Here is a 26,866-nt window from a genome sequence, read left to right on the forward strand (position 1 = left end):
AGGGGCGGCGGTGCCCAGCACCCTTCAAGTCCTGAGCCGGGTCCCGGGAGGATCCCCAGCCCGGTCCAGGCCCCGCCCACGCCCATATCACCTCGCCCCACCCAGCCCAGCCCCCGCATAGCCCCTCCCCGTTCAGACCCCGCCCTCCCCGCCCCCATCCAGGCCTCGCCCCGCCCGATCCAGGCCTCTCCCCCCGCATCGCCCCGCCCACCGTCCAGGCCCCGTCCCGCCCCAGTCCAGGCCACGGCCCGTCCCGCCCCACATCGCTCCGCCCCGTCCAGGCCCCGCCCCCGCCCGCCCCTTTCCCGCGGCGGCGCCCTGGAAATATGAAGAGGAGTTGCGGCGGTTGCGGCGGCTGTGGCCAGTGCAGCGCGGAGCGGCGGCGGCGGCCGGGCGAGCACGGGGCGGCCGGGCGCGCAGGGCCGGGCGCGGGACGGGAGGCCGGGAGCGGAGGGGCCGGGCCGGGCATGGGGCGCGCCGCGGCCGCCTGAAGCGCGGGCCTGGCCCTGTCCCCGCGCGGCCGGGCCGCGCCGCCCGGGCTGCAGGCGGGTCCCGGGAAGCTGGGTCCCCGGACGGCGGGCGGTGCGGCGCGCGCGGGCGGCCCCGGAGGAGGCCTGGAGATGTCCTGTGTGCGCCGCCTCCTGCTCACATCCCTGTTCCCGGCCCTCCTGCTTCACGGTGAGTCTGGGGGTGCCGGGAGCCGAGTGGACACCCCGGAACCGAGGGGACCGCGCGGCCGGGTGCAGCCCCCTCCTGGGCACCCTGGAAGAGGCTCGCCTTCCCGGGCGCCGGCCGCGCTCTCTCTGGAAGGGCGCGCACACAGACTTTATGTCCAAGTCCCCGGACACTTGTGTCCACTCTGCGGGGTTTCAGACTATAGGCGGTCATGGAACCGCAGTCTATGCGACCGTTTACAGAGTGTCAGAGCGCAGGCAAGGCTCTTGCTGGGGTCCAAGCTTTGGGGGCACTGTGCAGAGAACTGTGATCATTTCAGGGAAAAAGCAGCTCGGGGTGTTTGTGTTCGCCCCTCGGAGGACGAGTGTGTTGAGGGGCTGGGGAGGGGTCTCTCCCAGGTGGACCGGTAGGTTCTCTGGACGGACTTTCAGGGAGCAGGGGCCTCCTAGCAGCCAAGGTGCAGTAATTAAAACCAGTCCCCTAAGTTCTCCGGGACCTGAGCTTGTTTCCTCCCGCTCTTCTGGGTCGTTTTGTTTCTGTTTCATGTGTCACATGTCGTCAGCAGCTCTAGTAAACCCTCAGCCAGAGAACAGCAGGCTTTAAAAGAGTTCCAGGAATTGCACTGAGGAAAATAAGATAGCATTGCACCGGGGGTGGGAAGGCAGATTTTGTGGGAGATCTGTGGCGATCATGGGGGCAGGTGGCTGCAGAACACGTGCTGATCCAGATGTCCTGGGCCAGCTTTTCCTAACGGTGGACACCTGACTGTTCAGCAGAGTGTCCTGCCAGGAGCAGGACTCTCCTGCCTCCACACCCACCACGGGCACCCCAAACCTCTGTACATCGGGTCATCAGGTCAGCACCCTCATGGCCTCTAGGTTTCTGATCCAGCTTCAGAAGGCATTTGGCCAGCGCTGAAGGTCAGGGGTGACTCCCACACCATCTAGGAAGGTGAGGAGACAGCAACCCGGGAGCCCTGTGCAGCTGTATTCTTTGTCACCCTGCTGGGGCTGGCAGTATGGGTAGCGCAGGTCCACAGGCCCTGCACACAAGTTGGGCTGGGCCAGACCTGCCTGATGGCCAAGGTGTGCCCGGAGCCCCAGTGATCCCAGACTTTCCAAGTCAGGATGGAAGGCTGGCAGTTCGAGGGCCAGAGAGAGAAGGTGTAATTACAGGGTTGTACTCCTAGGCCCATCTGCTTAGAATTACAGAGCCGTTTTCATCTTTGGCTTAAATATGAAACACATCAGAGCCAATGGGCAGATCAAACAACAGCTGCCACCCACACCAGAAACAGGCAGAGAGAGAGACACAGGGGAGCGTGTCCCCTAAAAGTCTCCTGTCGCATCTGTGCAGGAAGATGGTCCTATGGGCAAGTGCCTTTAAAATGCAAAAGTACTTGACAATTTGGCATGAACAGAATTGTTTTTTCATAAAGCCGTTTGCCTTTCGGACTACAAAAGCCATGCTCAGAAACACAGCCTGGGCCAACCCACCCTGAACTTTTCTTCCATGTTTTGAGAGCTGGAAGTTGTAACCATACTTCCTGCACCACAGTGCGGTAACGGCTGGTAAGGGGAGCCCAAGTATATCCTCAGTGAGGTTCAAGTATAGCCCCAGATTTCCAAATTCCAGCTGGAGTCAGCCTGAGCTCCTTGAGGTGTGCAGGGAGGGAGTAAGGAAGGGGGGAATAAGCCGGTGGTGCCAGACCGTGTGCACGTGTGTGTGCACATGTGCATATGACGAAGAGTATGTAAAATAAAAAAGGAGGTTTGCCAAGTTTAATGGGATGACGGGGATAACCCTGCAAAAAGTCACCCCATTTCAAAGTGAACCTGCAGTGGCAGAGTTATTCACACTGCTGTTGCCCACAGAGCAACTGCACTCGTTCAGGGCGCGTGGGACTCCAGCACAGAGGAGAAACCGAGGGAGTGGTCCTTCTGGGTATAAATCTCTGCGATTTGAGAGAGGCTTGTCACGATTCCTTAGGATAATGTAAAGCACCAAGAAGAAATTGGGTATTCTCTCTTTTCTGTCTGATTTTTACTTGGTTGAAGTAGTTTTAATGGGAAATGGGTATTAATCAACCTAACCCATGGGAATGACTTGAGAGTGTGTCCTACTCTGTAGTTAGGGGCTTTGCAAGTATTTAGAAATTCCGTTGTAACAGATGGAGCTTGATTATGTATCTTAATAGAAGTCGTCCGTCTGAAGGACATTACCTGTACTCTTTTAGAATGGCTTCATGATTTTTTTCCTGATACAGAGGCATTTTTATTTTGCTACTTGTATATTTATGACAGCAATTAGGTAGGTAAAAACATATTTTCTATGGTTATGAATGTACTTGGGACCAACTTTACGAAATTTAGTTCCAGACATCATTTATAGATTATTTGTTACACTAACAAGTCTCATTAATAAGATTAACAAGTGCACAAGGCCTTCAGGAAGATTCTGGGTGAAGATGCTGTAGAAACTCTTTATTGTGTTTGCCATCCGATCTTTGTTCAGTTTTTTTGGTTACTTTTATTTCAACTCAGGCAAGTTATAAATCACCCCTAGGTTCTATTGGTGAGTAAACTAGGGTCTGGAAAGACTGGAGTCCATTGTTTATTTTTTGCTGTGTTTTAAAACTGTAAATGTAGTGGGAGACCCAAGTTCAAAATGTGACGGCATAAAAGTATACATGTTGGTCTTACTTTCCTGTCCTCCAGCGTCTGAGAACAATTGCATTTCTTAATCCAAGTAAAACCTATTGAATGTCATGAAGGTATGCAGCTGGGGTATGTCCCTTGTCACTGTTTTATTTGCTTAGATGAAAAGCCACGAAAATCATTCTGTTCCAGAAACCAGATTAACATGAGATATTTCAGAAAAAGTGGTGCTTTAATGTGCCCCAAAGTGCTCATTCTCTTTATTAATGGAAACATTTGACTTTAAGTTTTGGAGCCGTTGTTGGGGAGATGTTCTTCCATCGCCATTTACTTGTGTAGAATTCATCAACTTTTCTGAAATGGGAAGACACTTCTGAGCTATCACCTTTCACTTGAGTGTATTCTACTAAAACTGAACAAACAAACAAACTGTGGATTACCGAATGACTGCTTAACCAACAAAATGTGAGGAAACATTACAGTAGGGTAAAGTAGAATCTTTGAAATATCATTTTACTGGAGGCAGTTTTTGTGACCAAGAAAACATTGCCTTTCCTCCACTTTTTCCCCCTTAGTCATAAAATGTAATCTTGAAAAGAAATATTACTCATCTGCTCATAGCAGGGAGCAAGGGTCTCAGACAGATGGTAAATATTCTCTTTTGAGAGAAACTGACTATCTTCAAGCACGTGGCTGAGCCGTCCCGTCATAGCCGTGGTCCTTCTTTTTCTCCCTAAAGGAGTAAAGAACTCAACACCAGCGGATGATAGGACTGTGTAAATACCTACCGTTTAGGGTCAGACTGATGACAATTTGATAGAATCAATTAAAGGGAAGCATAAAACTTTTAGGACTGGAAATATGAAAGGACTCATTAGTGATCTCGTACACCTGTGGAAAGCTGACATGGCAGCACGTGGCCTGTGCGCGGCATTGAAGCGATCCCAAGGAAAAGCTCAGGAAGAACCTGCCACCATCCGAGCATGAGCTCTTGCTGTGTCCAGATGTTATGTGCACAGACCATTGAGTTCTTTTCAATTTGGGTTCATATTGGGAGTAAAGTTATTTTGGAATGTCATGTGATAGGGATCTAGGTCAGAGTAAGGATGTGGTGTCACCCTGTAGCGACTGAGGCTCGTCTGTTCTCGAAGGGTTTTCTAGCTTCATTCCTTCAGCCAACCATTCGGTCAACAGGTACATTAAGAGGGCCTCCTGCGTGCCTGTGTCACTGCCGGCTGGGGACAGGGCTGTGAGGAGGGGCAGCCCCCCTTCCTGAAGAGGCCTGAGAATACCCGGCAGGATGAGAAGAGCTTATTGGAGAGCCCAGAGGTGGGAGCCTGGCACACCGCCCTTGACTGCGGTGTTCTTCCCTGCTGGGAATCCCAGCACTCCACACACACACGCACACCCCACACACATCAAGCACACACCAGACACACAAACACACACATACCATGCACGTAGTCAGACACGCCATACACAGACACACACACCATGCACACACACATACGCATACACACACACACACACACACACACACACACACACGACTGTGTGAAGAGCACAGCTATGGCGGCAGCCATCAGCTCCAGGCCCAGCAGGAAAACCATGCTGTCTGTGGTTGGACCCCAGTGTCTGGCCCGGTGACCATGGCCTTAGAAGAAAACGACTTAGAAAATTACCTCATTTTCATCAAAAGTTAAATGAAGCCAGGAATCTGAAATCTTGACTTTACTATGTTTCTCATAAAGGGAAAGTGCTTTTAGATAAGGTTTAAAGATTGGCAAAAACAGCTCTCTCAGCTTTGATCTCCAACAACATGGAAATAAAAGCAAGCGCTTGGTGAGTGTAGGTGCCCACCTGGGAGTGAACGGCAGCTTTTGTTCCAAAACATGGAAGCTGTGCAGGCGGTCACGTAGCCACCTCGACTTCACAGCCCACATTACAGTGATGATGGCTCTCTTACCGGGGCTGGGCGATTTCACGGCAAAGTCATCACCTGCATTTCCCCTCATCGCTCCCGTTTTCTCTGCTGCGTGTTTTTCTGCATCGCTCCAGTTCCACCGTGAGATGCTTCCTCACTCTGGTGTGGGATTGATGCAGGTCACGTTGTATCGAGGACAGAAACGTGCAAAGTGAGCGGGAAAGGGCCTTTCAGAGACCCTCTCAGAGACCACCATTGTGAATATCTTGACATTATATTTATTTGGCCGTTTTGATTTTATTTTTTTAAGCATTAAAGTACCTATGCAGTGACTAACCCGATCAAAGATGCGTTCATTCCCAAGTGTGCCTGAAAAGTGTCTGCTTCCGAACTCAGTTCACATGTTATTGTGTGTAAAGTGGTTTGGTGCTTTGGGTTCTCGATCTAGATAGACAGGTGAAAAGCTGCTGAGTACATCAAGAGGATTCTCCCAGGGACTTGGCCACACGCCGTGTTCCTCCCTCACTTTTCTTCACGTGTCAGCGATGGGGCAGGCCTTGGAGACGACCTCACCCGCAGTAGGCCCTCAGCCACCTGCTGAAGGGACGACTCAGGGTCTCTGCTCCATCCCCCGCCCCATGCCCTTTGTCTTCTGCCTGGTCCCTGTTGGTGGCCTGGCTCGAGGGCTCAGGAATAAGCGTTGCTGCGGGCGACGGAGAAATACTGCATTTGTTCCCTTTGAAGCCTGTGCTCAGGGCTGCTTTCTGTGTGCAGAGTCTGGTGACTTGGGTGATGCCAACAGTCACCTGGCCTCACGGGCCTTGAACTTAGGGTACAGATGCCCATGTAAATGGTTAATCCTGTGCTTCCTCTATTTGGGGAAATCTGGTTTTTTATTTGCTATCTCTGGGTGTTTTCACTCTCTGAACAGTAGACTGGCAATCATGGTAGTAGTAAAGATCATTCTGGAGTCATTTAGGATTTCTGTTGTGAGTGATTTCATCCGTAGAAGTGAAAAACTCTTACACACACACACACCCACACATGTGATACACCCTCCAGAACCCAAGGAGCTCATGTAGTTCTCTGCAAAGGGTCATCTATAAAATTGTCCCCTAAAGCCTTCGGGAATTAATTTGTTTTCAACAGGAGAACAATTTCCTTCCAGGGTCTACATTTTTCTCCCACCCGTACTTGAAAGAAGCTGCCCCCTTGTCATAACCATTTGATCTGGGCCCAGGCCATGGGACCCCGGATGTTGGAGACCATTTTGTAGTGAAGTCACTTTGATAACCTGCTTCATCAGAACGCCACTGGTCGGGGCGGTGCTGTGGTGGCTCCCACTGGCACTGGTATCGGGGCCTGGCTGTTCGTAGAACCCTTGACGTTGAAGGCTGGTTCTCCACCCACTCCCTTCTGTTCCCGTGTAGTAACTGGAATTTGATAAATGAGATAATATAGGCGTGAAGTGAGCCTTCGAGTGTTTTAGAAACATTAGTTATTATCCCCATTACTGTAATGTTCACTTTGTACAGGGGAACGAAAGGCACCTATCCGATGACTTAGCCAAAGTCACCTTGAAGCCTGAAAACTCAGTCCCTTTCTTACTGCACTGATGTTGTTTAACCCTTCGAGATGCTTTTTTCCTTTACAGCAAAAATCTTAATGAATGGAGCCCAATGAACCAGTCTTTGCAACTGACCAAAATATCTAGAATCCTCAGTTCGTCAAAGTCTTGATGTTATTTGTGTGTGCCTCCTCACTCGTATGAGAAACACAAGGGGAAAAACCCTCTCTTGGACTAAATAGGGTTGTCACCTGTCCACCCCACTAGCTCTGTATCCAAAGCAACATCCCACCGGCACTGATGTTCCTAACGATTACGTCACTGTGATCTGCCTTAAGAGCCTGAAAGATCATAATGTCCACCGCACTCAACGTTGAATAGCAGAATTATCGACAACCAAATATTGTGGTTAGTCAACACTTCTGATTATACAGATAATCCAATCAAGTGAAGGTTTTTAAAGTTATTATATATAATAAGCACATTTATTATTATAACTAATAAGTACACTCAGGCAGGAACTGTTATTACAGCTAGTCACCACCCTTAAGTTGGATGTTTATTTATACAATTGAAGATGTATGAAAGTGGACATATAAGTATTTTGCAAAAGTTTTTTTCCGGATATAGTGCTAAATTAGTACACACCCTTACTTTCCTCTCTCTGTCTTTCCCTCCCTCCCTTCCTTCTTTCCTCTCTTTTCAAATAACTTTTTGGTAATACCTTTTCCCACAACATGCCAAAGATGGTCAGTGCCTCTCTGGGACCACCAAAAAGATTTACTGCTTTGTTGAAAGCAGTTCCCTTCTCTTATCTTTCTCATTTATTCAGGCAAAAATGATGCACTGAACCATGGCAGAAGCTTCATAATTGATCTTCCTGCTTCTTAGCCCTCCAAAAAAAGGGAGAAGCAGTCTTTTCAAAATGGAATCCTTATCCTGCGTTACATTGCTGACAAGCTTTGGGTGGTTCCTCTTCCCCGTTTCAGCCCAGTCCATGCTCAGGGTGACGCACTCACAGCTCTTGATCACAGCCTGGCCTCTGTTTTGCCACTGTTCCCTCCTGGGCCACCCTGCAATCTCCCCTCCCTAAGGCCTCTCCATCCTCCCTGCACGAATCTCCCGCCCCTCCTTACGTTGGGCATGTGCTGTATAAACCCTGCTGGACCACTTCTGTTCAGTCTTCAAGGCATAGCTGCCTGCTCCCTCCATCTTTCTGAGTCCCTGTATAAGTCCATTGGGATTCTGATTTCTTCCCCAACTGACGATTCCTTGGGGCATAATGTTTGTAGCTTCTGTGCCTGCACAGTGCCTGGCCCTGCAGAGAGTGCTTTCTGATTGTTTGAATGAGTGAGTTGCTAGTTTCAGTCTCAGATTTGGAGCTGACGTAGTTCTGGCGATGCAGGAACAGGGTGGGGATCCCTGGGTTGACCAGAAGTCTAAGGCTGGTCTCCTTGGAGGGCACCCATGGCTGATGCTGAGAAGGAAGTCGTGGGATGTAAGGTGAGAGCGTTCCACATGGCCTCCCCCGTGGCTGAACCAGGTGCTTCAAGTGGCCTTTTCATTCCCAGCCATTTACTAGAAGGAGGCCTCACGTGGGGGCGGGGGGGGGGGTGTAATCCGCGTCCCACACCAAATAAGCCAATAAGTGTTGGTGACCCCTGTCCATACTTGACCCTAAGAGACGGCTTCTCTTGCCTGACAGCAACGCCTGCTGTCACTTGACCCTTTTCATTTTGCTCCCTAAGGGTCATTGAGGTGGTGGGTATTTCAAAGGAAAAAGATAAAAAGAGAATAAATTCCAACCCTATTTTCCCATCCTAAAATTTCAGTCCCACCCTCGTGAGTGAGCCCTCAGCCACTGTGTCCTGGGGAGGGGCTGGCTGTCAAGTCCTCCATCTGGCTATCCTGCTGGCCTCCTGGGCCGACGGCCTTGCCAGGTCCCTGACGTTGGCTCCTGTCTGACAGGAGCAGTAGCAAGACGGAGCTTGGTCTCTGGAAACCCTGAGTGACGTAATCTTCTGCCTGCTTTCTAATGATGTGCAAATGGGTGGTTCTGGGATTTTATGTCTTCCCCACCCCCTGGTTAAAAAGCTGACTGTTGGCTCCAGCCTCCTGCACAACTGTGCAGGTCCTGAGCACCACGGCCCCTTCCTTTGCCTCTGAACCCACCTCCTACCCAGGCCCCACCATCCCACCCTAGTCCTTGGATGTGCAGTCCAAGTGAGACCTTAAGAGCCTCCGGGTCAGAAAAACTTATCTTCGATCTTCTTTATGCTTCCAGCCCCTAAGCTACACAGAGTGGCAGCGTGTAGTTATTTGTTAAACCGAGTAGAGCTTGTCACCACCCCTGCTCTCCATTCGGGTCACCAGTTAGTTGGCTGCCAGGAGCCTGGGCCTCGCTCTGTGCACACTGTCCCTCCAGAGCACAGAGTGAGCTGGGCTCCAGGAGACTCTTACCATTATTTCAGCCATTCTGTTAGTTAGGAAGGCCTTCCTCAGGACCTCCAAGAGCCTTACTCATCATTTAAAATAATAGTAACTAACGTCTAACAAGAACCATGAACCATGTGCTAAAGGAAATGATCTCAGTGAATCCTGAGACCAACTCCAGGTGACGGCAGTGCTGTCACCCGCTCCGTACAGATGAGCACACTAAGGCTTGGGGGAGTTAAGTGACTTGTTTATGGTCACAGTGCTGATCATGTGTTTCATCGATTGTAGGATTTACAGTTTTTCATGTATAAGGTCTGGGCAGTGTGTGCGCATCTCCGGTGGGTGGGGCCTCTGGCCCCTGTGAGCCTGCAGGTGGCAGTCATGCGGCAGACCTGTCATCGCCTGTGTGAACCTGGACCCATACTGTCCTCATGTCACTTCCTCTGTGTGTGTCCTTGTTACTCTCCATCTATGGTTTAGTTGCCAATAGGTTGGTTTTGAAAATAGAGTAAACACTGCAGCCAAGTGTTAGAATTCACTTGTAAACTCCACTCTCAGTGCTGAAATGAAAAACAGTGTGGAAATCAGGCAGCCCAGTAACAGAGCCAGGGGTGTCCGTGTAACATCAGTGGGGCGAGTATTTATCATGGTGAGGGGGGTAGTAACTGCACTTAACATATTTTCTCACCGAGAAACAGTTATTTGGAAAGAAAGATGCCACAAAAAGATAAGGTTGTGTTTGAGCCTTGTTGTTAAGATTCGTGCAGAGCAAACCGACTACCTGTCCTGAGTGAAGCGTTGCAGCTGAAGGCCAGACACGGTGCCAGTTCTCTTTGGAGAGAGAAAGCAGTTGGAGGCCCTGTGCGTGCTCCGAGGGTGTTGGGACTGCTGCTAAGGCAGGTGTCATCGTTTAAATGCAAGGGTTTTTGTCGCTGATAATAAAATAATGATGCATCTTAATCATTGAAATCTTGGATTTGATGAAATCCTTTAAGCGGCTGATCTAGTTTCAAACCCAAGCAGCCCAGCTCCAGAATTTCACCGATGTCCGCTCCCCTCCCGGCTCTCCTTAGCTTTACGGGAAAACATTTGCGGGGTGTAAAGGGGGTTATAAATCAATTTTTAGTACGTAGCTTGGTTGATCGTGAGAGCATGACCTCTTTACTGAATGCTGGGTGTCATATTTCAAGAAGACTCTTCCGCAACTCCCAGCGCTTTGTGACGAGTTAAGATATGTATTTTTGCCACGTTACAATTTATCATCCAGTTGGCCCACCAGATGGCAAGTTGTACTGTTTGATTTCATTCCTGACAGGGAATTCAGGAAGTGCTTCCTATCAACAAGATGACCACAAATCTTGGGGTTGATGGAGGTATCCCCCCGTCCTCTAGTTTAAAGCTAACTGAGAGAGATCAGCACAAGTGCCAGACAAATGGGGATTAAAATGCTGGAATTGGGATAAATACCCCATCAGAAGTCACAGTACAGGTGGATGTCCATGTAGGATTGCCAACAGGTCACCCCTGCATTTTCCAGACTTTCCACCTGGCTCAGTGCCACAGCCCAACCACTGAAGGGTCCTTACTATGGGGGTGGGAGGGGGCTGATCAAAATGCATATATTTTATGTATTTTGAAAACAGGCTGGTTTTGCAAAGAAACAGAGAAAAATAGCCCAGTTAGCAGGCTTGTTTCCTTCTTCTCTCTGGGGAGGGTCAGGGACGGAGCACCCAGGAGCACTGTTTCAGTGGAAGTGCCTTCCCTGGGGTGGGAGCTCGAGGCCACGGAGGGGGTCCTCGCTTAACAGCCCTGAGCATTAATGTCTACTCCACCTGACACAGATTTCTGAGTTTTAGTGTCACCCTTGTTGTAGCTCAGGTGTGACTCACCTGGTTTGGCTGAATGGGGTTGCTGGTGAGGTTGCGTTTAACATTCATTACAAAACGATTACCACCGTTTCATTAACATCCATCTTTTATTGTTGTACGTTTGTCTAACTAGTGCCGTCTTTTTTTTTTGCTAACACAGTGCTGAATTCCTAGTAGGTACACAATAAAGACCTATCAGATTGTGAGTCACTTCAGGAGTGAATCTCAGAGGAAACAGCGGGCTTTCAGATGATAACTCCATCTGTTTTCCTTGCCTTTTCCTGCACACGAGGCTGGTGGTACTTTTGCATGTGTAAATTTTGGCCAACCCGGACGACGTGAAGATAAACTTAGTCCTAGTGTCCCTTTAGCCGTGGAAAATACAGATGTGCAATCAACCCTGTAACATGTGTTTGTTTGTCACCAACTCTAAGGGGCAGCCTTGGAAGATCACTGGGGGAAATGCCACACCTGAGCCCTTATAGGGCGGGCGTAGGACTTGCACCCCCTCTAGAGGGCGTCCGTTTGGGGATTGAGAGACCCCGAGGTGCATGAGGTGGTGTGGGCAGAAGGGAGTCCCCACTGTGGGGCACCTCCTAGCTGTTCCTTGGGCCTTTCTCCCCGTCTCCATTCACCCTTCACTGAAGCTGCTGGCTCTCTGCCTTCCTGTCTGTGTGTCACTGCACCTGACCACCCTTCCTGACTACCTTTTCTACCTGTCCCCTCAGCCCCATCTCCAGCCTTGATGACTCTGGAGCACACAGTTCTGTCCCCTGCAGCCCTGCTCAGCTGTTCGTGGGATGCACGGCCTTGTTTGCAGTTTCATGGACCTTGGTTTGAGCTCAGGCTTTGCCAGGAGCTCGCCAAGCGACCTCATGCAAATCACATTCGTTATCTCCACAGACCCCAGTTTTCTCACCTGGGAGAGGATCTCCTGGGACACTGTAGAATGTGAATTCTAGGCGAGCAAAGACAGTGATAAAACCTGGCATTTCCCACCTGTGGGATGTCCCCGCCTCGGGGACAGCTCCTCAGCTGGCCTCACGTCTCTGCAGCTCCCCTGACACCTGCCTTGCATGTATCTGTTTCAGGGCTGGGGGAGGGCTCTGCCCTCCTTCATCCGGACAGCAGGTCCCACCCTAGGTCCTTGGAGAAAAGTGCCTGGAGGGCTTTCAAGGAATCCCAGTGTCACCACATGCTCAAACATCTCCACAATGGTGCCAGGATCACTGTGCAGATGCCGCCTGCCATCGAGGGCCACTGGGTGTCTACCGGGTAAGAGGCTGGGGCGGGGGTCCCGGGAGGTCCTGGAGAGCGCACTGCTATGCAGAGCCTTCTTAGGGTTTCTCAGGTGCACAGAGACTTTCTAGAATTTACAGTGATTCTGGGGTTGTCTGAGTTCTAACTCACAGCCAAGCGACGCTTTGAAATTCGGGTTGGTGAAGAAACAGAGCTCAGTCCTGTTGAAATCTTAGCCTCAGCAGCGGTGATACGGTACCACTGTATCCCACATGGGAGTGAATATGTCCTTGTTTATTGAACCCCGTAGGACCACTCCTGTATGAAAAGAAACCATTAGCAAGTGAAATTAGGAGTCTGTGTTTCACCAACCCTGAAACACGACTTGCAAGCTTCTGATGGTCTAAATATTCTAGCCATATTCTGGTAATTTAATATACAGCTTCAGGGTCTGAGAGTAAGTTAAAAGGTACCCATGCTACCTCAACCAGCCAGGGTGCAGCTCTTGGCTTCTTTTCCAGGCTGTGGAGCTGAGATTTATCCCAGTTTGAGCTCTTGCTTATCTTCCATTAGAGCTTTTAAAAATAGCCCAGAGGCAGACCTGCAATCTCTTTCCTGCGCATTAAATTGTTGCAAATTCACAAGGCTAACGGTGGGATCTGATCACTTCTGTGCAGACCACTCCTCCAGGTACCTTGGGGAGGGATCACAGGCATCCAGAGAAGAAAAAAAAATCTTACGAGGAAGACCTAGCGGATTTTGGTTTTTTCCTAAAAATGGGGTTTCTCAAAATAACCGCATGGTCAGTATTGGCACAAACAATCTTAACGCGACGTACTTTTAAATAATTTTGTTCAACAAATATTTCTGGAGCTCACAAATATTTACCGCACGTGAGCACTGTTCTAGATTTTGTGTGTATAGCAGCGAACCAAACAGACATGGCCCCTGTCTTCGGGAATTTTACAAATACACAAAGAAGTGTTACGAAGAGGGAAGAAACAACAGGTGCTCAAGGAGAATCCCAGGGCCCCTATTTTAGGACAGGGTGGGGTAGGAAGGGCTACCAAGAAGAGGACACTTGAGCTGAGATGTCCTTGGCTGTGCAAGACCAGGGAAGAGCTTTCCCTGTAGGAGGACTAGCAGAGGCTGGACCGGAGAAGCACGGACAGGAGCCCTTGTTCTGGGGGTGGGGACAGCTCCCAGGGCCCCCTGCACGCCTTGTCTCTTCGAGTTTGGCTTTTAATCTAAGAGAACTGGGACGTCATTGAAGAGATTTCAGCAAGGGCTGTGCTCAAACCTGATTCAGCATGACTGAAGGGCGCTCTGGCTGCAAGTGGGTGGTGGGAAGAGTGACTTGGGGACAACCAGGGTTCTTGGCCTCCTTAATCCATAGAAATTGACAAGAGGCCAGACAAGAAATTCAGGCCAGGCTTTACTGGGGCCCCTGGTGCAGCAGGGGGGAGCAAGAACAAACAACAGGTTCCCTTGCTTGCTTCCCAAGGAAGGGCGAGCTGGTTCCTTGTATGGGGTGAGGGTAGGGGCAGTTCCAGGGGTGGGGCCGGAGGCGTGGCTCAGGCGGTCTGCCCACCCCTTGGTGATGTTGAGTGCAGGGGGCAGGTGCAGTACCCTGCTTTGCTCCTGACTCTTCAGAAGTGGCAGTTGGCTTTTTGGTCTCTTTGTATCTTGTTATCCATAATTTGCCCCAACTGAGCATGCGTGCAGTTATTTTTAGTCTCTTATAGTTTCTTTGTATTTTGTTGCCCGAGGAGACGAGTGTCCAGGTACAGGCACTGCAGCAAAAGGGTCCCAGGTCCCAAATTGTTTCAACTTGGGGATGACCAATTAAGCCTCAACAGTCCCAGCTGGAGATGACCAAGGCCTGGGTGAGGGGCGTCGGGGATGGGGCAATGGAGAAGTGAGTGGGCTTGAGCTTGGGACCAAATCAACAGATTCTCAAGATGAAGTGTTAGAAGTCGGCGATCCTCCTGTCTGAACTGCAACAGACATGAATCGCTGCTCACACGGAAGGACTCCTCTGTCCCTGGGAAGGAACATGGGCTTCCTCTCCCTCCTGTCACAGAGACTGGCTGCTGTCTGGCAGTATCTGCGGCAGGTGACAGTCTTTACTAAGCTAATGGTACCCACTTCTAAGTGGCCCATTCATCAGTTTGTAAACTAATAGTCGTTTTGAGAACCACTGGCCTTTGGGATTTCAGTCCCACTGCTTGATTTCACCACTCAGCTCAAACCAGAACTACTGTATCTAATAAGTTTATATATAAATAATAGACACAAGCAGGGTTATACGGCCAAGACTGATAAGACTGAAGGCTCAATGTCACTGAGACTAGGATCTGATTAAAGGCGATGAGTGGACAGATTCTTTGCCCAATGCAAGGAAGGAAACCCCCTCATTTCCTGATGCGGGCCGTGCTGCAGTTGTAAAAATTGATTACAGTTAGACCAGATGAGGAAGGTCCCATCCAGGTGTTTCTGGCCTAGGCATCCAGCCTTTACCTGATGCCACAGCAGAAAACATTTTGCAGACTTCCCTGGTGGCACAGTGGTTAAGAATATGCCTGCCAATGCAGGGGACACGGGTTTGAGCCCTGGTCCGGGAAGATCCCACATGCCGCGGAGCAACTAAGCCCATGCGCCACAACTACTGAGCCTGCACTCTAGAGCCCACAAGCCACAACTGCTGAGCCCACGTGCCACAACTACTGGAGCCTGCACTCCTAGAGCCTGTGCTCCGCAACAAGAGAAGCCACTGCAATGAGAAGCCCGCGCACCGCAACAAAGAGCAGCCCCCGCTCGCCGCAACTAGAGAAAGCCCACGTGTAACAATGAATACCCAATGCAACCAAAAATAAATAAATAAATAATATTTTAAAAAGATATTAATATTAAAAAAAAAAGAAAACATTCTGCCACTGTCGGCAGCACAACCGAAGGAGCCCTACCTGCCTCTTTATTTTCTGCTAGAGGGAAAACTAATTTTGACTGGACGGGGTAAGAGATGAATTTCCAGTGGCCTCCAAGGGGTGCCTCCCTGAGACTAGATTCCGTTCCAGGACAACAGACACCTGGCACCTGGCTGCTGTGGACACGGTCCAGATGATGGAAGTGGTCAGGAAATCAACATCTCTGACAACACAGGGAGCATCTTTCCTAGGCCAGCCCCGCACCCTCCTTCCTCCTTCCCGCCTGGGAGTGAGGCCAAGGGGGGCGCTGAGGACGGCAGGTTCCTGCCCTTCTGTCTTGTCCATAAAGTGAAAGGAGGACAACCCCGGTGTAGAGTGACCGGGAGCACGGGTGCTGGGCCAGGCTCCCCCGGGCTCACATCTGGCTCCAGTGCTGGCTGGTGAGGGGACCTTGGACACATTGCCTCAGCTCTTATGCCTCAGTTTCTCTATCTGTAAAACAGGACAGTAATAATACCCACCCTTATAGCACAGGGAACTATACTCAATATCTTGTAATAACCTATAATGGAAAAGACTCTGAAAAAGAACAAAACTGAATCATTCTGCTATATACCTGAAACATTGCAAATCAACTATACTTCAACAACAAAAAAAATAGAGAATAAAATGATCCTTGGGATGTAAATAATAATAATAATAATACCCCCCATCCCCCAGCTCATAGGTTTCTGTGAGGGTTCCATGAACTGCCCAGAGTACCATCCTGTTATCATTACCGTGATCTCCTGGCGCTGTGATGAGCCTCCTCCTCATGGCTTTGGGCTCACAGGTGTCTTCCTCCCCCTTTTCTGCAGCTGTGAGGTGCGGTCGGGCCCCGAGTTCATCACCAGGTCCTACCGGTTCTACCACAACAACACGTTCAAGGCCTACCAGTTCTACTACGGCGGCAACCGCTGCACCAGCCCCACCTACACACTGGTGGTCCGCGGCAAGATCCGCCTGCGCCAGGCCTCCTGGATCATCCGTGGCGGCACCGAGGCTGACTACCAGCTGCACCGCGTGCAGGTCGTGTGCCACTCAGAGGCTGTGGCGGAGCGGCTCGGCCAGCTGGTCAACCGCACGTGCCCTGGCTTCATGCCCGCTGGGGGTCCCTGGGTGCAGGACATGCCCTATGACCTGTGGCGGGAGGAGGGCGGCCGCGAGTGCACCCGGGCCGTGAACTTTGCCATGCACGAGCTGCAGCTGGTCCGCGTGGAGAAGCAGTACCTGCAGCACAACCTGGACCGCCTGGTGGAGGAGCTCTTCCTGGGTGACATCCACACTGACGCCTCCCAGAGGATGTTCTACAGGCCGTCCAGCTACCAGCCCCCGCTGCAGAATGCCAAGGTACCCCTCACACCCTGCATAGCCCCTGGTGGGGCGGGGCTCTGCATCATGGAGGGGCTGTTGGGGGGGACGGGGGCGGGAGGGCTGCAGGTTGGGTGGGGGGACACGTAGCCCAGTCAGGAGGCCTGGGTGGGCCACCGCCTTGCTCTGTGATGGGGCCTCGGTTTTCCTATTTGATGAGGGTGGTGGTCCTAGGACTGGTGATGCAGAACAGCCTTGGTGGTCGTCCTCGAAAATTCCTAAGGCTCCCTTCTGCCCTGACCCTCTGGGAACTTCTTCTGTGAGTCTAAGAGGAAAGCTTGCAGGAAACGTGGAGATGTTTAACCTACCTGGGAAGATGCCCAGCAGGGATCCTGGCCCTGGGGCCGGGGGCAGGGACAGTGCTGCTGGCCTGGGGCTGTGGACCCTTAGAACCTCCTGTTTCATCTCCACAACGACCCTGTGAGGCAGTGACGACCACCTCTTAGCAGAAGAGGGGGCAGCTGAGGTGTGAGGGGTGGTCTCCTGCCCAAGGTCACTGCTTGGTGAGTTTCAGGGCTGGAACTTGCCCCCAAACCTTTCCCCAGACCCCACTGGACTATTTCCCCAAATCCCACACTCTTCCCATCGGACTAAGTGAGAAATCACTGTGACCCGAGGGGAGGATGGAGGGGGCAGGAAACAATTAAAACCTTCTAATGTTCTTTTCTTAAATGATAGTCCCTGTAATTACACTTGGAATTCTCCAGGCATTTCCTTCCCACGGGCTCAGAGTCCGCGTCTGCACGTAACAGGGTCATTACCACCGCAGAAGCTGGGGAGGCAGGAAGGGGGCCTGGGGGGCAGCGGCTTTCTCCCACCATCAGACCGGCCCACCATCAGACAGGCTTTTCTGGACTCCTTTCTAGAACAGCAACTCTCCAGTTGCAGGGCTTGTCCAACTTTTGTTTGGTGGTTTATTTGTTTTTAAAGCATCTGTTTTCTTCTCAGTCCTTGGAGCGCGCTCATGCCTGGTGAGGGTCCTGCTGGTACTGCCCCCGCCGGACCACTCGGTTGTCTTCTTTCTGTCTGTTACCGCGAGCTTGTGTCGTGAAAGTTGCCTTTATGATGACTGTGGGGCGTCTGCCAGGAGGCCGAGCGGGCAGGGAGGCTTCCTCTGGATGCGCATCTCAGGGACATCCCCTCCCCGTGCCGAGGGGACGCTGGGCTCCGCGCAGACCCCGGCCAGGTCTGCTGTGCTGTGCCCTGCACGTTCTAGAGGCGCCAGGTGAGGCAGGGCTGCGAGGGAGAGGGCGGCCCTCCTGCCCCGGGGACCTCAGGCGTCCTCTCAGGGAGCGGGCGGGCAGTGGGCTCTGCCTGCTTCACAGCCGATGCAGAGGCACCAAGGTGGGACTCTGCCTAGGGACCGCCAGGGCGAGGGCCCGGCTTCTGGGAAACGGAGGAACCGTCGAGGGACCTTTGCAGGTGGCCGCCTTATCCAGACACTGCAGCTTAACGACGCTTCTCTGCAAACTCCTGGTGTCAGGTGGCAGCGAGAACGGGATTTTCAGACATGCATCTGGCTTTCTATGAGCACAGTCGAGCCAACATTCACATTATCTCCGGGAGTAGGGGTGTCGTGAGTGAAAACGGTCTGCAGCTCATCCAGAAACCCTATGGGAGCCAGAGCCCTGACCCAGCCTGGCCTGAGCCTGTGGGAGGATCCTCCCAGGAGCAGAGCCTTCATCCCTGCTCACCTTCCAGTGAGGATGCTGGTGAGTAGGGTGGCCAGGGCCCAGGAAGGAGAGAGGAGGCTGGATGGAGGCCCCCTGCCCAGAGGAAGCAGCAGACAGCCTGGACCGACTGGCTACCACTCTGAACCTGACCTTGGGCTGTTGGTGCACGTTGTCAGGTCCAGACTCCGTTTCCTCACCTGCGGATGCCCACGTGGGCTCTTTGATCTCTTGAGCTCTCCTTAGGCCTGGAAAAGAAAGGAGTACCCACAACCACCTTTCTTGTCTTACCTCCGTCTCTGCCACTCCTCTCACTCCCATTTTCTCTTCCCTCCTCTGCAGGGGCAGTTGTGGGACCGTCTCCCCAGATTCTTAAGAAGTAAACTCTTTAAACCCTAGGCCACAATCCCTCATTCAAGAAATATTAAGGGTGGAAAGAACCTTGGATCTTGGAGATTATCCAGGACACACTGTTAAGCTTTTTTTTTTAAAGGAAGGTACAGAATAGCATGAACAGTGTGGTGCCATGTGTAAAGCTAGTAATAGAAGAAGAAGGTAAGCTGAACCGGGAGCCAGTGTTTCTGCAGTGGAACAGCGATGGCCTCAGAGGAGGGGGACAGTGTGGCCGGGGGAAAGATACTTGTCACCGTGAACGTTTCTGTCCCTGCTGTGACTTGTGCTGTGATCTTATACTACCCAAACTCCATCGCCACGCTCAAAACAGATTCCAAAAAGGCAGGATTCTGAGGCTCGGAGGAACGCTGTGGCCACAGAGGAAGCCGATGAAGAGGCTGGGCGGACGCAGGCCGGCGTCCAGGACCTGGCCTGTGCTCTCCCCCGAAAGCCGGCCCAGGTCCGCGTGGCTCTGGGAGCTGAAAGGACCCGTTCTTCTCCTGTTGTCCCTGGCGTGTGCATCCTGGCCTGCCGTGAGCAAGCAGTCAGGAAGTTTTGAGATCCCTCTCCAGGCCGGCTAGGAGAAGGGATCAGTGGACTTGGCCGCTGGTGCCTTTCCAAAGCCCCAGGTGCTGCCTGCCCGCTGGGCTCCTGCAGACCACCCGCCCTCCGGGAAGGAGGAGGGCTGGGGGCGCATCCGGACAGACCACAGGCCTCGCCAACCCCTCTGAACCCTTCACCTTCCCTAATCGCCGGTCCATAGAGACCTGGCTGAAAATTAGTTTAAATGCTAAATTGAGTTTAAAACGACTAGTCTCAGCCCCTCTGGAAACGGGACACCATGTAAAAATAGAGATTTTAAATCACCTTGATTTTCTAAGCTTTATACAGCTTTGCTGTGAGGTTCAGAGCCCTTCGGCAAAAAAAAATGATGTTTGAAGAGAATCAGGTGAGCTGCGAGGATTCTTTCAGGATGAAGTTGGCTACTCTTCATTAAAAAAAACAGGACCCCCTAAAATAACCCTGAAAGAAGATGCTTTGCTCGAATCGAGTTTAGCATCAGGGCAGCCCTTACCCTCTGCCTGGATTCCTGTGCGGTGGAGGGTTAGCCAGGTGCCCTCTTTCCTTGGCAGAATCAAAAGTAATTAAGAGCAAATGATTGCTGGGGTCATTGGAAACGCCAGGGCCTCAGGATCATACTTGCAAGCAAGCAGAATTGGTCTTTTTCCAAAACCCTGCACTGATGAGGCCACAGGGCCGTAAATCAAAGGGCTTGCCTGCTAACCAGACCGCTCTCCCCAAGCCACGTTTCTGAGAGAGCCTGCCTGGAACGCTGATAGTGGGTGGGGCTGCCCGTCGGAGGCGGAAACACAGCAGAGTGTTTTGGGGGTGCCGGGCCGCTGGGAGGAAGCAGGGGTACTCGTGTGCTTTCTCTCCTAAGTTCCCTGCAGGCCTCTGGACTGTGAACAGTCATTTGTTTTTGAGGGAGCTTGTCTTTCCTAGCCTCCTCAGAGCATGTGGGAAATACAGATTTATGGGGACATCTGTGACATCTGAGGGACTTTGGACCACGCGGCTGTGGACATCGGAGTTTCCGCCCAGCTCCAGGAGGCAGCTCTGCAGCAGGAAGGGGTCTCTCCTTAGGCACGTGGCTGGTGTGGCTCCCGGCGGGGTGGGTAAGTGGGTGTCACAGGTGCACGAGTAGAAGGATCCAGAAGCTCCCGGAGGAATCGCTGTCCCTGCTCTTTCTGTCAGCGCAGGGCAAAGAGAAGAGGGTTTTGCGGAGGTGACAGTACTCAGAAGAGGTGGTAGAGGACCGGGGCCTTCAAGGAGTCATGACCGAGACAGTGTCAGAAGCCCACCTTATGTTCAATCAGTATGCCCCTTACAGAAAACCGTGACCCTGCCCCCAGGGCCGGGCGTTCACTGCCAGGCAGCACGTGCTGCCCACAGGATGAAAAAAGAGCCGGCGATGGGGGTCGGATGATGGGTTCTGGCCTCCGAAAGGCTTGCTCACGTGGACGTTTTATTTGGGTCGAAATATGAAGAGTCACACGATTGCCACACTGCACAGCTACTGGCCTCTGCTGTGAGCGCAGAAACAGTTCATTATTTTTCTGGATTCCTGAGTGCAAGATTTTTATTTAAGGAGTCAGCAGACCAGGAAGTCGTTGTCAGGGACAATGCAAGTGGTAAACATTTCATCCCTTAAAAGTCCAGAAGCTGAGAGGACAGCGTGAACACCTGGGCGGCAGGAAGTCGACCATTGGAGAGTCTGGGTCAAGTCCTGTGTGCGGGGCATTGGCCACTGTGGGCAGAGGGCAGGGGAGAAGGGGGCCAAACGTGGGGTCTGCTGCCTTTACAGCCAGTGTGATTATGAAGATGAGTCTCCTTCAACTCTTTAAATACGTTTAAATTAATAGGAGGGGAAGAAACAAACAAGTAAAACTTAATCAGCATTTTCTTCTGAAACCATTCTTATAGTCATTTGTATTGAAGAACCACCTTCTTATGGTCCTTTTATCGAGCTCTGGGCTCTGTGCAAAGTGTGTATGTACAGGCAAGGTGGAGATGAAATTATCTTTTATGTGATTTACCGGAAAGGCCTTTGGGAGCTCACATCTCAGAGTCTAAACTTCACGGAAATCCCATTTCTAGAAAATGCAGTGCTGCTCCCGGGCACCCACCGATGCTCCTTTTTCCCTCCAGGAAGCGGTGTTCTGTCGGTTCCGCTCGCAGAAGACCTGGCAGCCAAACGCAGGCCCCGAGGAACCGGCCATGCCTCTCTTACCCTTTTCCATCGTCCTTCCAGCCCGGGCCCCTCTGTGGTGGTTGCATCACAGCTACAGGGTTGCTGTGCAGAGTCCTTGTGAGGCTAAGTCCTTCTGTCCTCAACGCCTGCCACCTGCTCCTGGCAGGCGGTGGCCAGGCTGAGGGGGTCCGAGCGCTGCCGTGTGCATGTGGCATTGGCTGCGCCGGCCTGGCCAGACGCACTGCCAGCCTCCGGGTGTGGCCCCAAGGCTGCAGTTACAGAGACCCAACCTGTGTGGCCACAGCCATTTCCCCTACTTTCTTCTGAAAGGGGAATCATCACGGCTCCTTTGGGAGGTCAGAATGAGCCCGAGTCCACAACATCCCAGGATCCCAGCTCTGAAAGGCACCCCAAGAGGCCCCTCCCACAAGACGGGCAGCGCTCACGGTTGTGATGAATGCTGGCTGCTCTGTTCATCTTGTTGCATATCCGAGGACAACTTTCTAACCATCCATCAGCCCGTGAGCCATGAACCTGTATCACACCTGCTGTATTCTCCTAGGTGTCGTGGGACGTAGGAAAACGGGAGGGCGCTGGTCTTGGCCTCAAATACCTACCATGTCACGGAGAGGAGCCGGGAAGGATGTCTGTGTAGAAAGACCTACCGTAGGGCGTCTGCAGTTCAGTCACACACGTGGTGAACGGCACTCGGGAAGACCGCTTTCAGCATCATCCTTGGCCATCCGTGGAGGTTCCTTTCTGAGAACCGTGACCCGGGGGAGCAGAACTCTAGGAAGGGGCATTTCATCATCTATCCCCGTTTCTCCTCCTCAAACAAAACATTTAGCCCAAGAAATGTCTTATGCAGGCTGCTTCTCTAGTTGACTTATTCACGACAAGATCACGTCAAGTAACTTTTTCCATTCTGGGAAGATGCTGGGAAACAAGTGGATCTGTCAGCAAATGCTGACGAACCAGCTCTCCAGAAATAAATGTTGGCGGGGAACAGGGCAAAGCCTAGAGAATCGTGTCAGTCATCGGCCAGAGAGGACCTTTTCAAGGGACCAGAGCCCTTGGTAGGGAGACGTGTGTTCCTTGCAGACCCCAGCCTAAGGGGCAGCCTGGGGCCGGAAGGGAGCACTCTGCAAGCCCCACAGCCGAGTTCTGTCCCAGATCCCTCCGAGCCATGTCATTCTCTCTGTGCTTCGGTGGCCTCATCTGTGACGTGTACTGTGGTCTCTTTGGGAGACTGAGAAGCGTAAGAGATGATGTACTTGAACTTCCCCAGCATCAAACGCCCTGTACAGGCAAACTGTGTTATTTAACTGTTCCCAGGGCCGGGCCAGGATCAGGAAGCACAGTGGGAAAAACCCCCTCTGCCTAGGACATTGCTCACTGATAAAATGTGATGTTTTAGAATAAGCTTGATTTCTTTCTTAAGAGATTAATAATGGTATAGGGATTCCCCACCCCCACCCAGGAATGAAAGCTTTTTATAGTTGGTGTAAAGAAGAGCAGCAAGGAACACGTTCTGGTCCCTCGGCTCTAGCCCTCAGCTTCTTGTGCACAGGAACCCTGACGTTAAAATAGCCTATCTGAGATGCAAGGGAGGGAGCGATGTGAAGCCTAACGGGAGAGCCTGGGAAAGACGGCTTCTCAGATGAGACCCATGGATCAGAGCATGGACCCAACAGAGTAACTTCATGAAGCAAATGAGATTTCATGGTACAAATCACTCTTCATGTTGAAAAACTCTTCCCCTTTCATCATTGTGAATGGCCGCTGTTTGAGAAAAGCATCTTGGAAAAGAGAAACTTTAGAGCCAGTGTGATATCTAGGCCTTAATTTCTGCTTCTCCATGGTTGTTCCTGTAGGTCTTTGGGGTTTTATTCACGCCAAAGAGAGTGGTAATTAAGAGCACAAATCAGATTTTTTAAAAATCTGTCCACAAAACAGAAAGGTGTTCCCTTTATCCGACCTTGGCTGAAACTGTCCCCTTGTTGACAGCATCCACAGAGAGGCCAAACCTCCCACACTGATGTATGACATCTTTGGTTCCTTAATGCCAGCCAAAGAGTTGGTTAAAACGGTAACTAGTCAACTCAACAACAGCAAAAAGCAACCCGATTAAAAGATGGACAAAGGACTTGAATAGACATTTCTCCAAAGCAGATGTACAAATAGGCCATAAGCACATGAAAAGATGCTCAGCATTTCTAATCATGAGGGAAATGCAAGTCAAAACTTCAGTGAGGTAGCACATCACACTTATTAGGTTGGCTGTTATCAAAAAAAAAAAAATAATAACAACTGCTGGTGAGGGTGTAGAGAAATTGGAACCGTCGTGCTTTGCTGGTGAGAATGTACAATGGTGCAGCTGCTGTGGAAAACAATATGGCAGGTTCTCAAAAAATATTGAACATAGAATCACCATATAATCTAGCAATTCCACTTCTAGGTATATACCCAAAAGAATTGAAAGCATGTTCTCAAATCGATTGGACACCCATGTTCACGGCAGCGTTATTCACAATAGCCAAAAAGTGAAAGCAACCCAGGTGTCCATTGACAGATGAATGCATAAACGAAATGTGGTCCATCCATACAGTGGAAAACTATTCAGCCTTAAAAAGGAGGGAAATTCTGACACATGCTGCAACATGGATGAACCTTGAAGGCATTATGTTAAGAGAAATAAGCCAGTTACAAGAAGGACAAATACTATGTGATCCCACTTATATGTGGGCCCTCTAGTAGTCAGATCCATAGACACAGAAAGTAGGATGGTGGTTGTCAAGGGCTACGATGGGGGGTGGGATGGAGAGTTGTATTCAATGGGGATCGAGTTGCAGTTGGGGAAGATGAAAAAGTTCTGGAGATGATGGTGGGGGTGGTTGCACGACAGTGTGAATTACTTAGATGGGAAGTTTCATGTTATGTACGTCTGACCACAATGAAGTAAAGTAGCTAGTTCAGGAATTTGGTGAGACCAATACCCAAGGGGCAGCTTCCTCCCACTCCTTCCCTACCGATGGGTGACAAGCTTCCCTGAAACTACCCGGCCTGCCTTTCTCTGCTGCCGACCAGAAACCCTTCAGCCGGGACCATCTCTCGCCTGAAGGACCGCAGCCCAGCCAGATCCTCATCTCGGAGCTCAGGACCCGTGCCCTGTCATTCTTAAAGAAAAACACCAAACTCCAGCGTGTTGGGCATGGAACAGCCTGGGCCCCACGTTGGTGCCCCCTCCCCTCCGAGCCGGTTCCTTTTCTGAAGAGCAGTTGATCCCTGGTGTCGTCCGAGCAGTGGCTCTTGCAAGAACTAAGACCCCTTGTTCCTGCCCCGCCTGCTCAATCTAAGAAGCTTTCTGGGCACTTCCTGAATGATATTGGTATTTGAGAAAACAAATCTTTTCAGGGATTGAGGCTCGTGTCTTCCTGGAATGGTCAGAAATGAAGTGGTCACAACTGATGTTTTTAAATTCCCAAATCACAGATAGCGAACCGAGTGGTGGGGAACAGAAAGAAGGGAATGGAGGCTGGGTCGGCGTGTAGGGACCTGCAGTGCAGGTGGGCTGCATAGGATCTGCTCAGTGAGCGAGTGTTGGGCGGGGGGGCAATCAGCAAGCTTCCAGCTGGCGAGCTCCCAGTGGAGTAGCTGAGCCATCACTCCTCGTGGGTGTTTTGGAAGCTGCCTGGCGTATGTTCTCAGAGGTTCCTCTCTCTTTCCAGGGCCGTCTCCTGCACCACTCAGTGTGCTGGCTAACAGGTACCGGCACCAGATTTCCCCCTCCCCCGTCCTGTCTGTGAAATCTCAGAGACTTGAGTCTGAGTACAGGGCTGGTTTCACACAGACCATGTGGGGCTGGGGCACGGGAGCAGGGGCAGCAGGTACAGTTTGATCAAGGTGCTGATCATGATAACGCTTGTTAGCCATTAAGGAAGGGGCTACTTCCTGGGTGTGGGAGTTAATATGATGTCACAGAAATCATATTAACTTTCCATCCCAGACTTTCAGTAAAAACCCCCTTTTGGGGTAAAAAATTGGAACCTTCACTTCCTAGTAGTTTACAAGAAAATACATAGTGGCAAAATTACTGAATTCAGTGATGCTTTTTTTTAACTAAATTTGTGTCTTTTTCACCCTGTTATGCGTTTGAAAGATAGTGGCACACATAGCAGGAGCCGTGCCATTTGTTTGGTCTTCCCACTGAGTGCCACGCGCGCATGCAACCCCATGCCGAGAAACTTCTCCTCATAGTGGTTCTGGGAGCCCGAGTGGGACCCACCTTAGTCTAATCCTCATTTCTTATGGTATTTAGGCCCAGGGTCCCCAGCTGCGGTCGCTGGCCCGTGGATCTCCTGCCAAGGCCGGAACCATCTCTTTCTGTGCAGTTAAGTGCAGGCCTCGTGGGCTGTGTACACGTGTCCTTCCTGTCTGTTTCCTTGCTGTAGCTTGCAGACGGCTCACTGCTGACCACAGGCTGCAGGGCGCTTTCTCCCGTGTGTCCCAGAGGCCTTGGTAGGAAACTGTAGGTCCACAGACGCATGGGCCCCGGGACAGCAAGGCTTCTGCGCTGCCTGTTTGATCTCATTGTCCGCAGGCCCTGAACAGACCTCCTCTCCCGTAAATAACAACTCCAGGCTCAGCTGATGAGCACAGGGACTGTCAGCGGGCGCTGAGCTGTCCTGGGAGGAGAGTGTGGAAGGGGCGGCTGGGGAACCCTGGCCCCCTGCAATTCTCACCTACTCTCCCAGGCAACCCAGCCTTCAACCAAAGAACCGCTGTAGCCCCGCATGCAGTCAGTGCCGGCGAAAGAAAGGCCTGGAGGTTTGGATTTCTGCCCAGAAAACAAGTGCCTGCCTGCCCGAGTGGCCACCTGTCAGTCCCTGTCTACAGGCCAGGAGCTGCTGGACCAGGAGCTGCTGCACGGTGGGCCCCGGGCAGGGGCAGGGCCAGTGCCGCCCTCCTGCCACAGCGCCGGGCACATTCATGTGGGCCTCTAGTGTGGCTGGTGTCTGGCAGCCCAGGAGGCTTTACAGACCTGCGTGGGAGGGGGAGTAGTGGAGATGCCCACTAGTGGAGATGCCCCATCTGCGGAGGCAGCCCTGGCGCGTGGGCCTCCGGTGACTTGGGTCCAACAGCGGATGGCAGTCTGGGCAAGGAGCTAGCTCCTGTGTCTCCAGACCTGGCTTTTTGTGTGAGCCCCGAGCCCTCCAGGCAAACAGCATCTACGTGGCTGACAGTCTCGGGCCCCCCTACTCTACTCGGAGGAGGTTTTCTAAGTGGCAACCCTAGACAGCCCTTGTGCCAGGTCCATGTTGGTGCTATAAGCAGGCCCGGCCAGAGAG

The 26,866-nt window shown here is 51.7% G+C and overlaps 1 protein-coding gene across 2 annotated transcripts in view; it reads left to right on the forward strand.

Annotated features, from left to right (window-relative positions):
* Positions 1-312: 312 nt before the first annotated feature.
* Positions 313-26,866, forward strand: part of APCDD1 (APC down-regulated 1) — a 31,236-nt gene continuing 4,682 nt past the window's right edge. Inside the window, exons 1-3 of one of the 2 annotated variants that reach the window (XM_004276071.4) lie at positions 313-678; positions 12,219-12,402; positions 16,151-16,682. In XM_004276071.4, coding sequence (XP_004276119.2) covers positions 621-678; positions 12,219-12,402; positions 16,151-16,682 — 774 coding nt within the window. In that variant the 5' untranslated portion in view covers positions 313-620. Of the gene's footprint in view, positions 679-2,341; positions 12,403-16,150; positions 16,683-26,866 lie in introns of those variants that run through there. The other variant, XM_033439415.2, reaches the window with a different exon arrangement.

This window comes from Orcinus orca, chromosome 15 (genome assembly GCF_937001465.1).
Source record: "Orcinus orca chromosome 15, mOrcOrc1.1, whole genome shotgun sequence".
NCBI lineage: Eukaryota > Metazoa > Chordata > Mammalia > Artiodactyla > Delphinidae > Orcinus > Orcinus orca.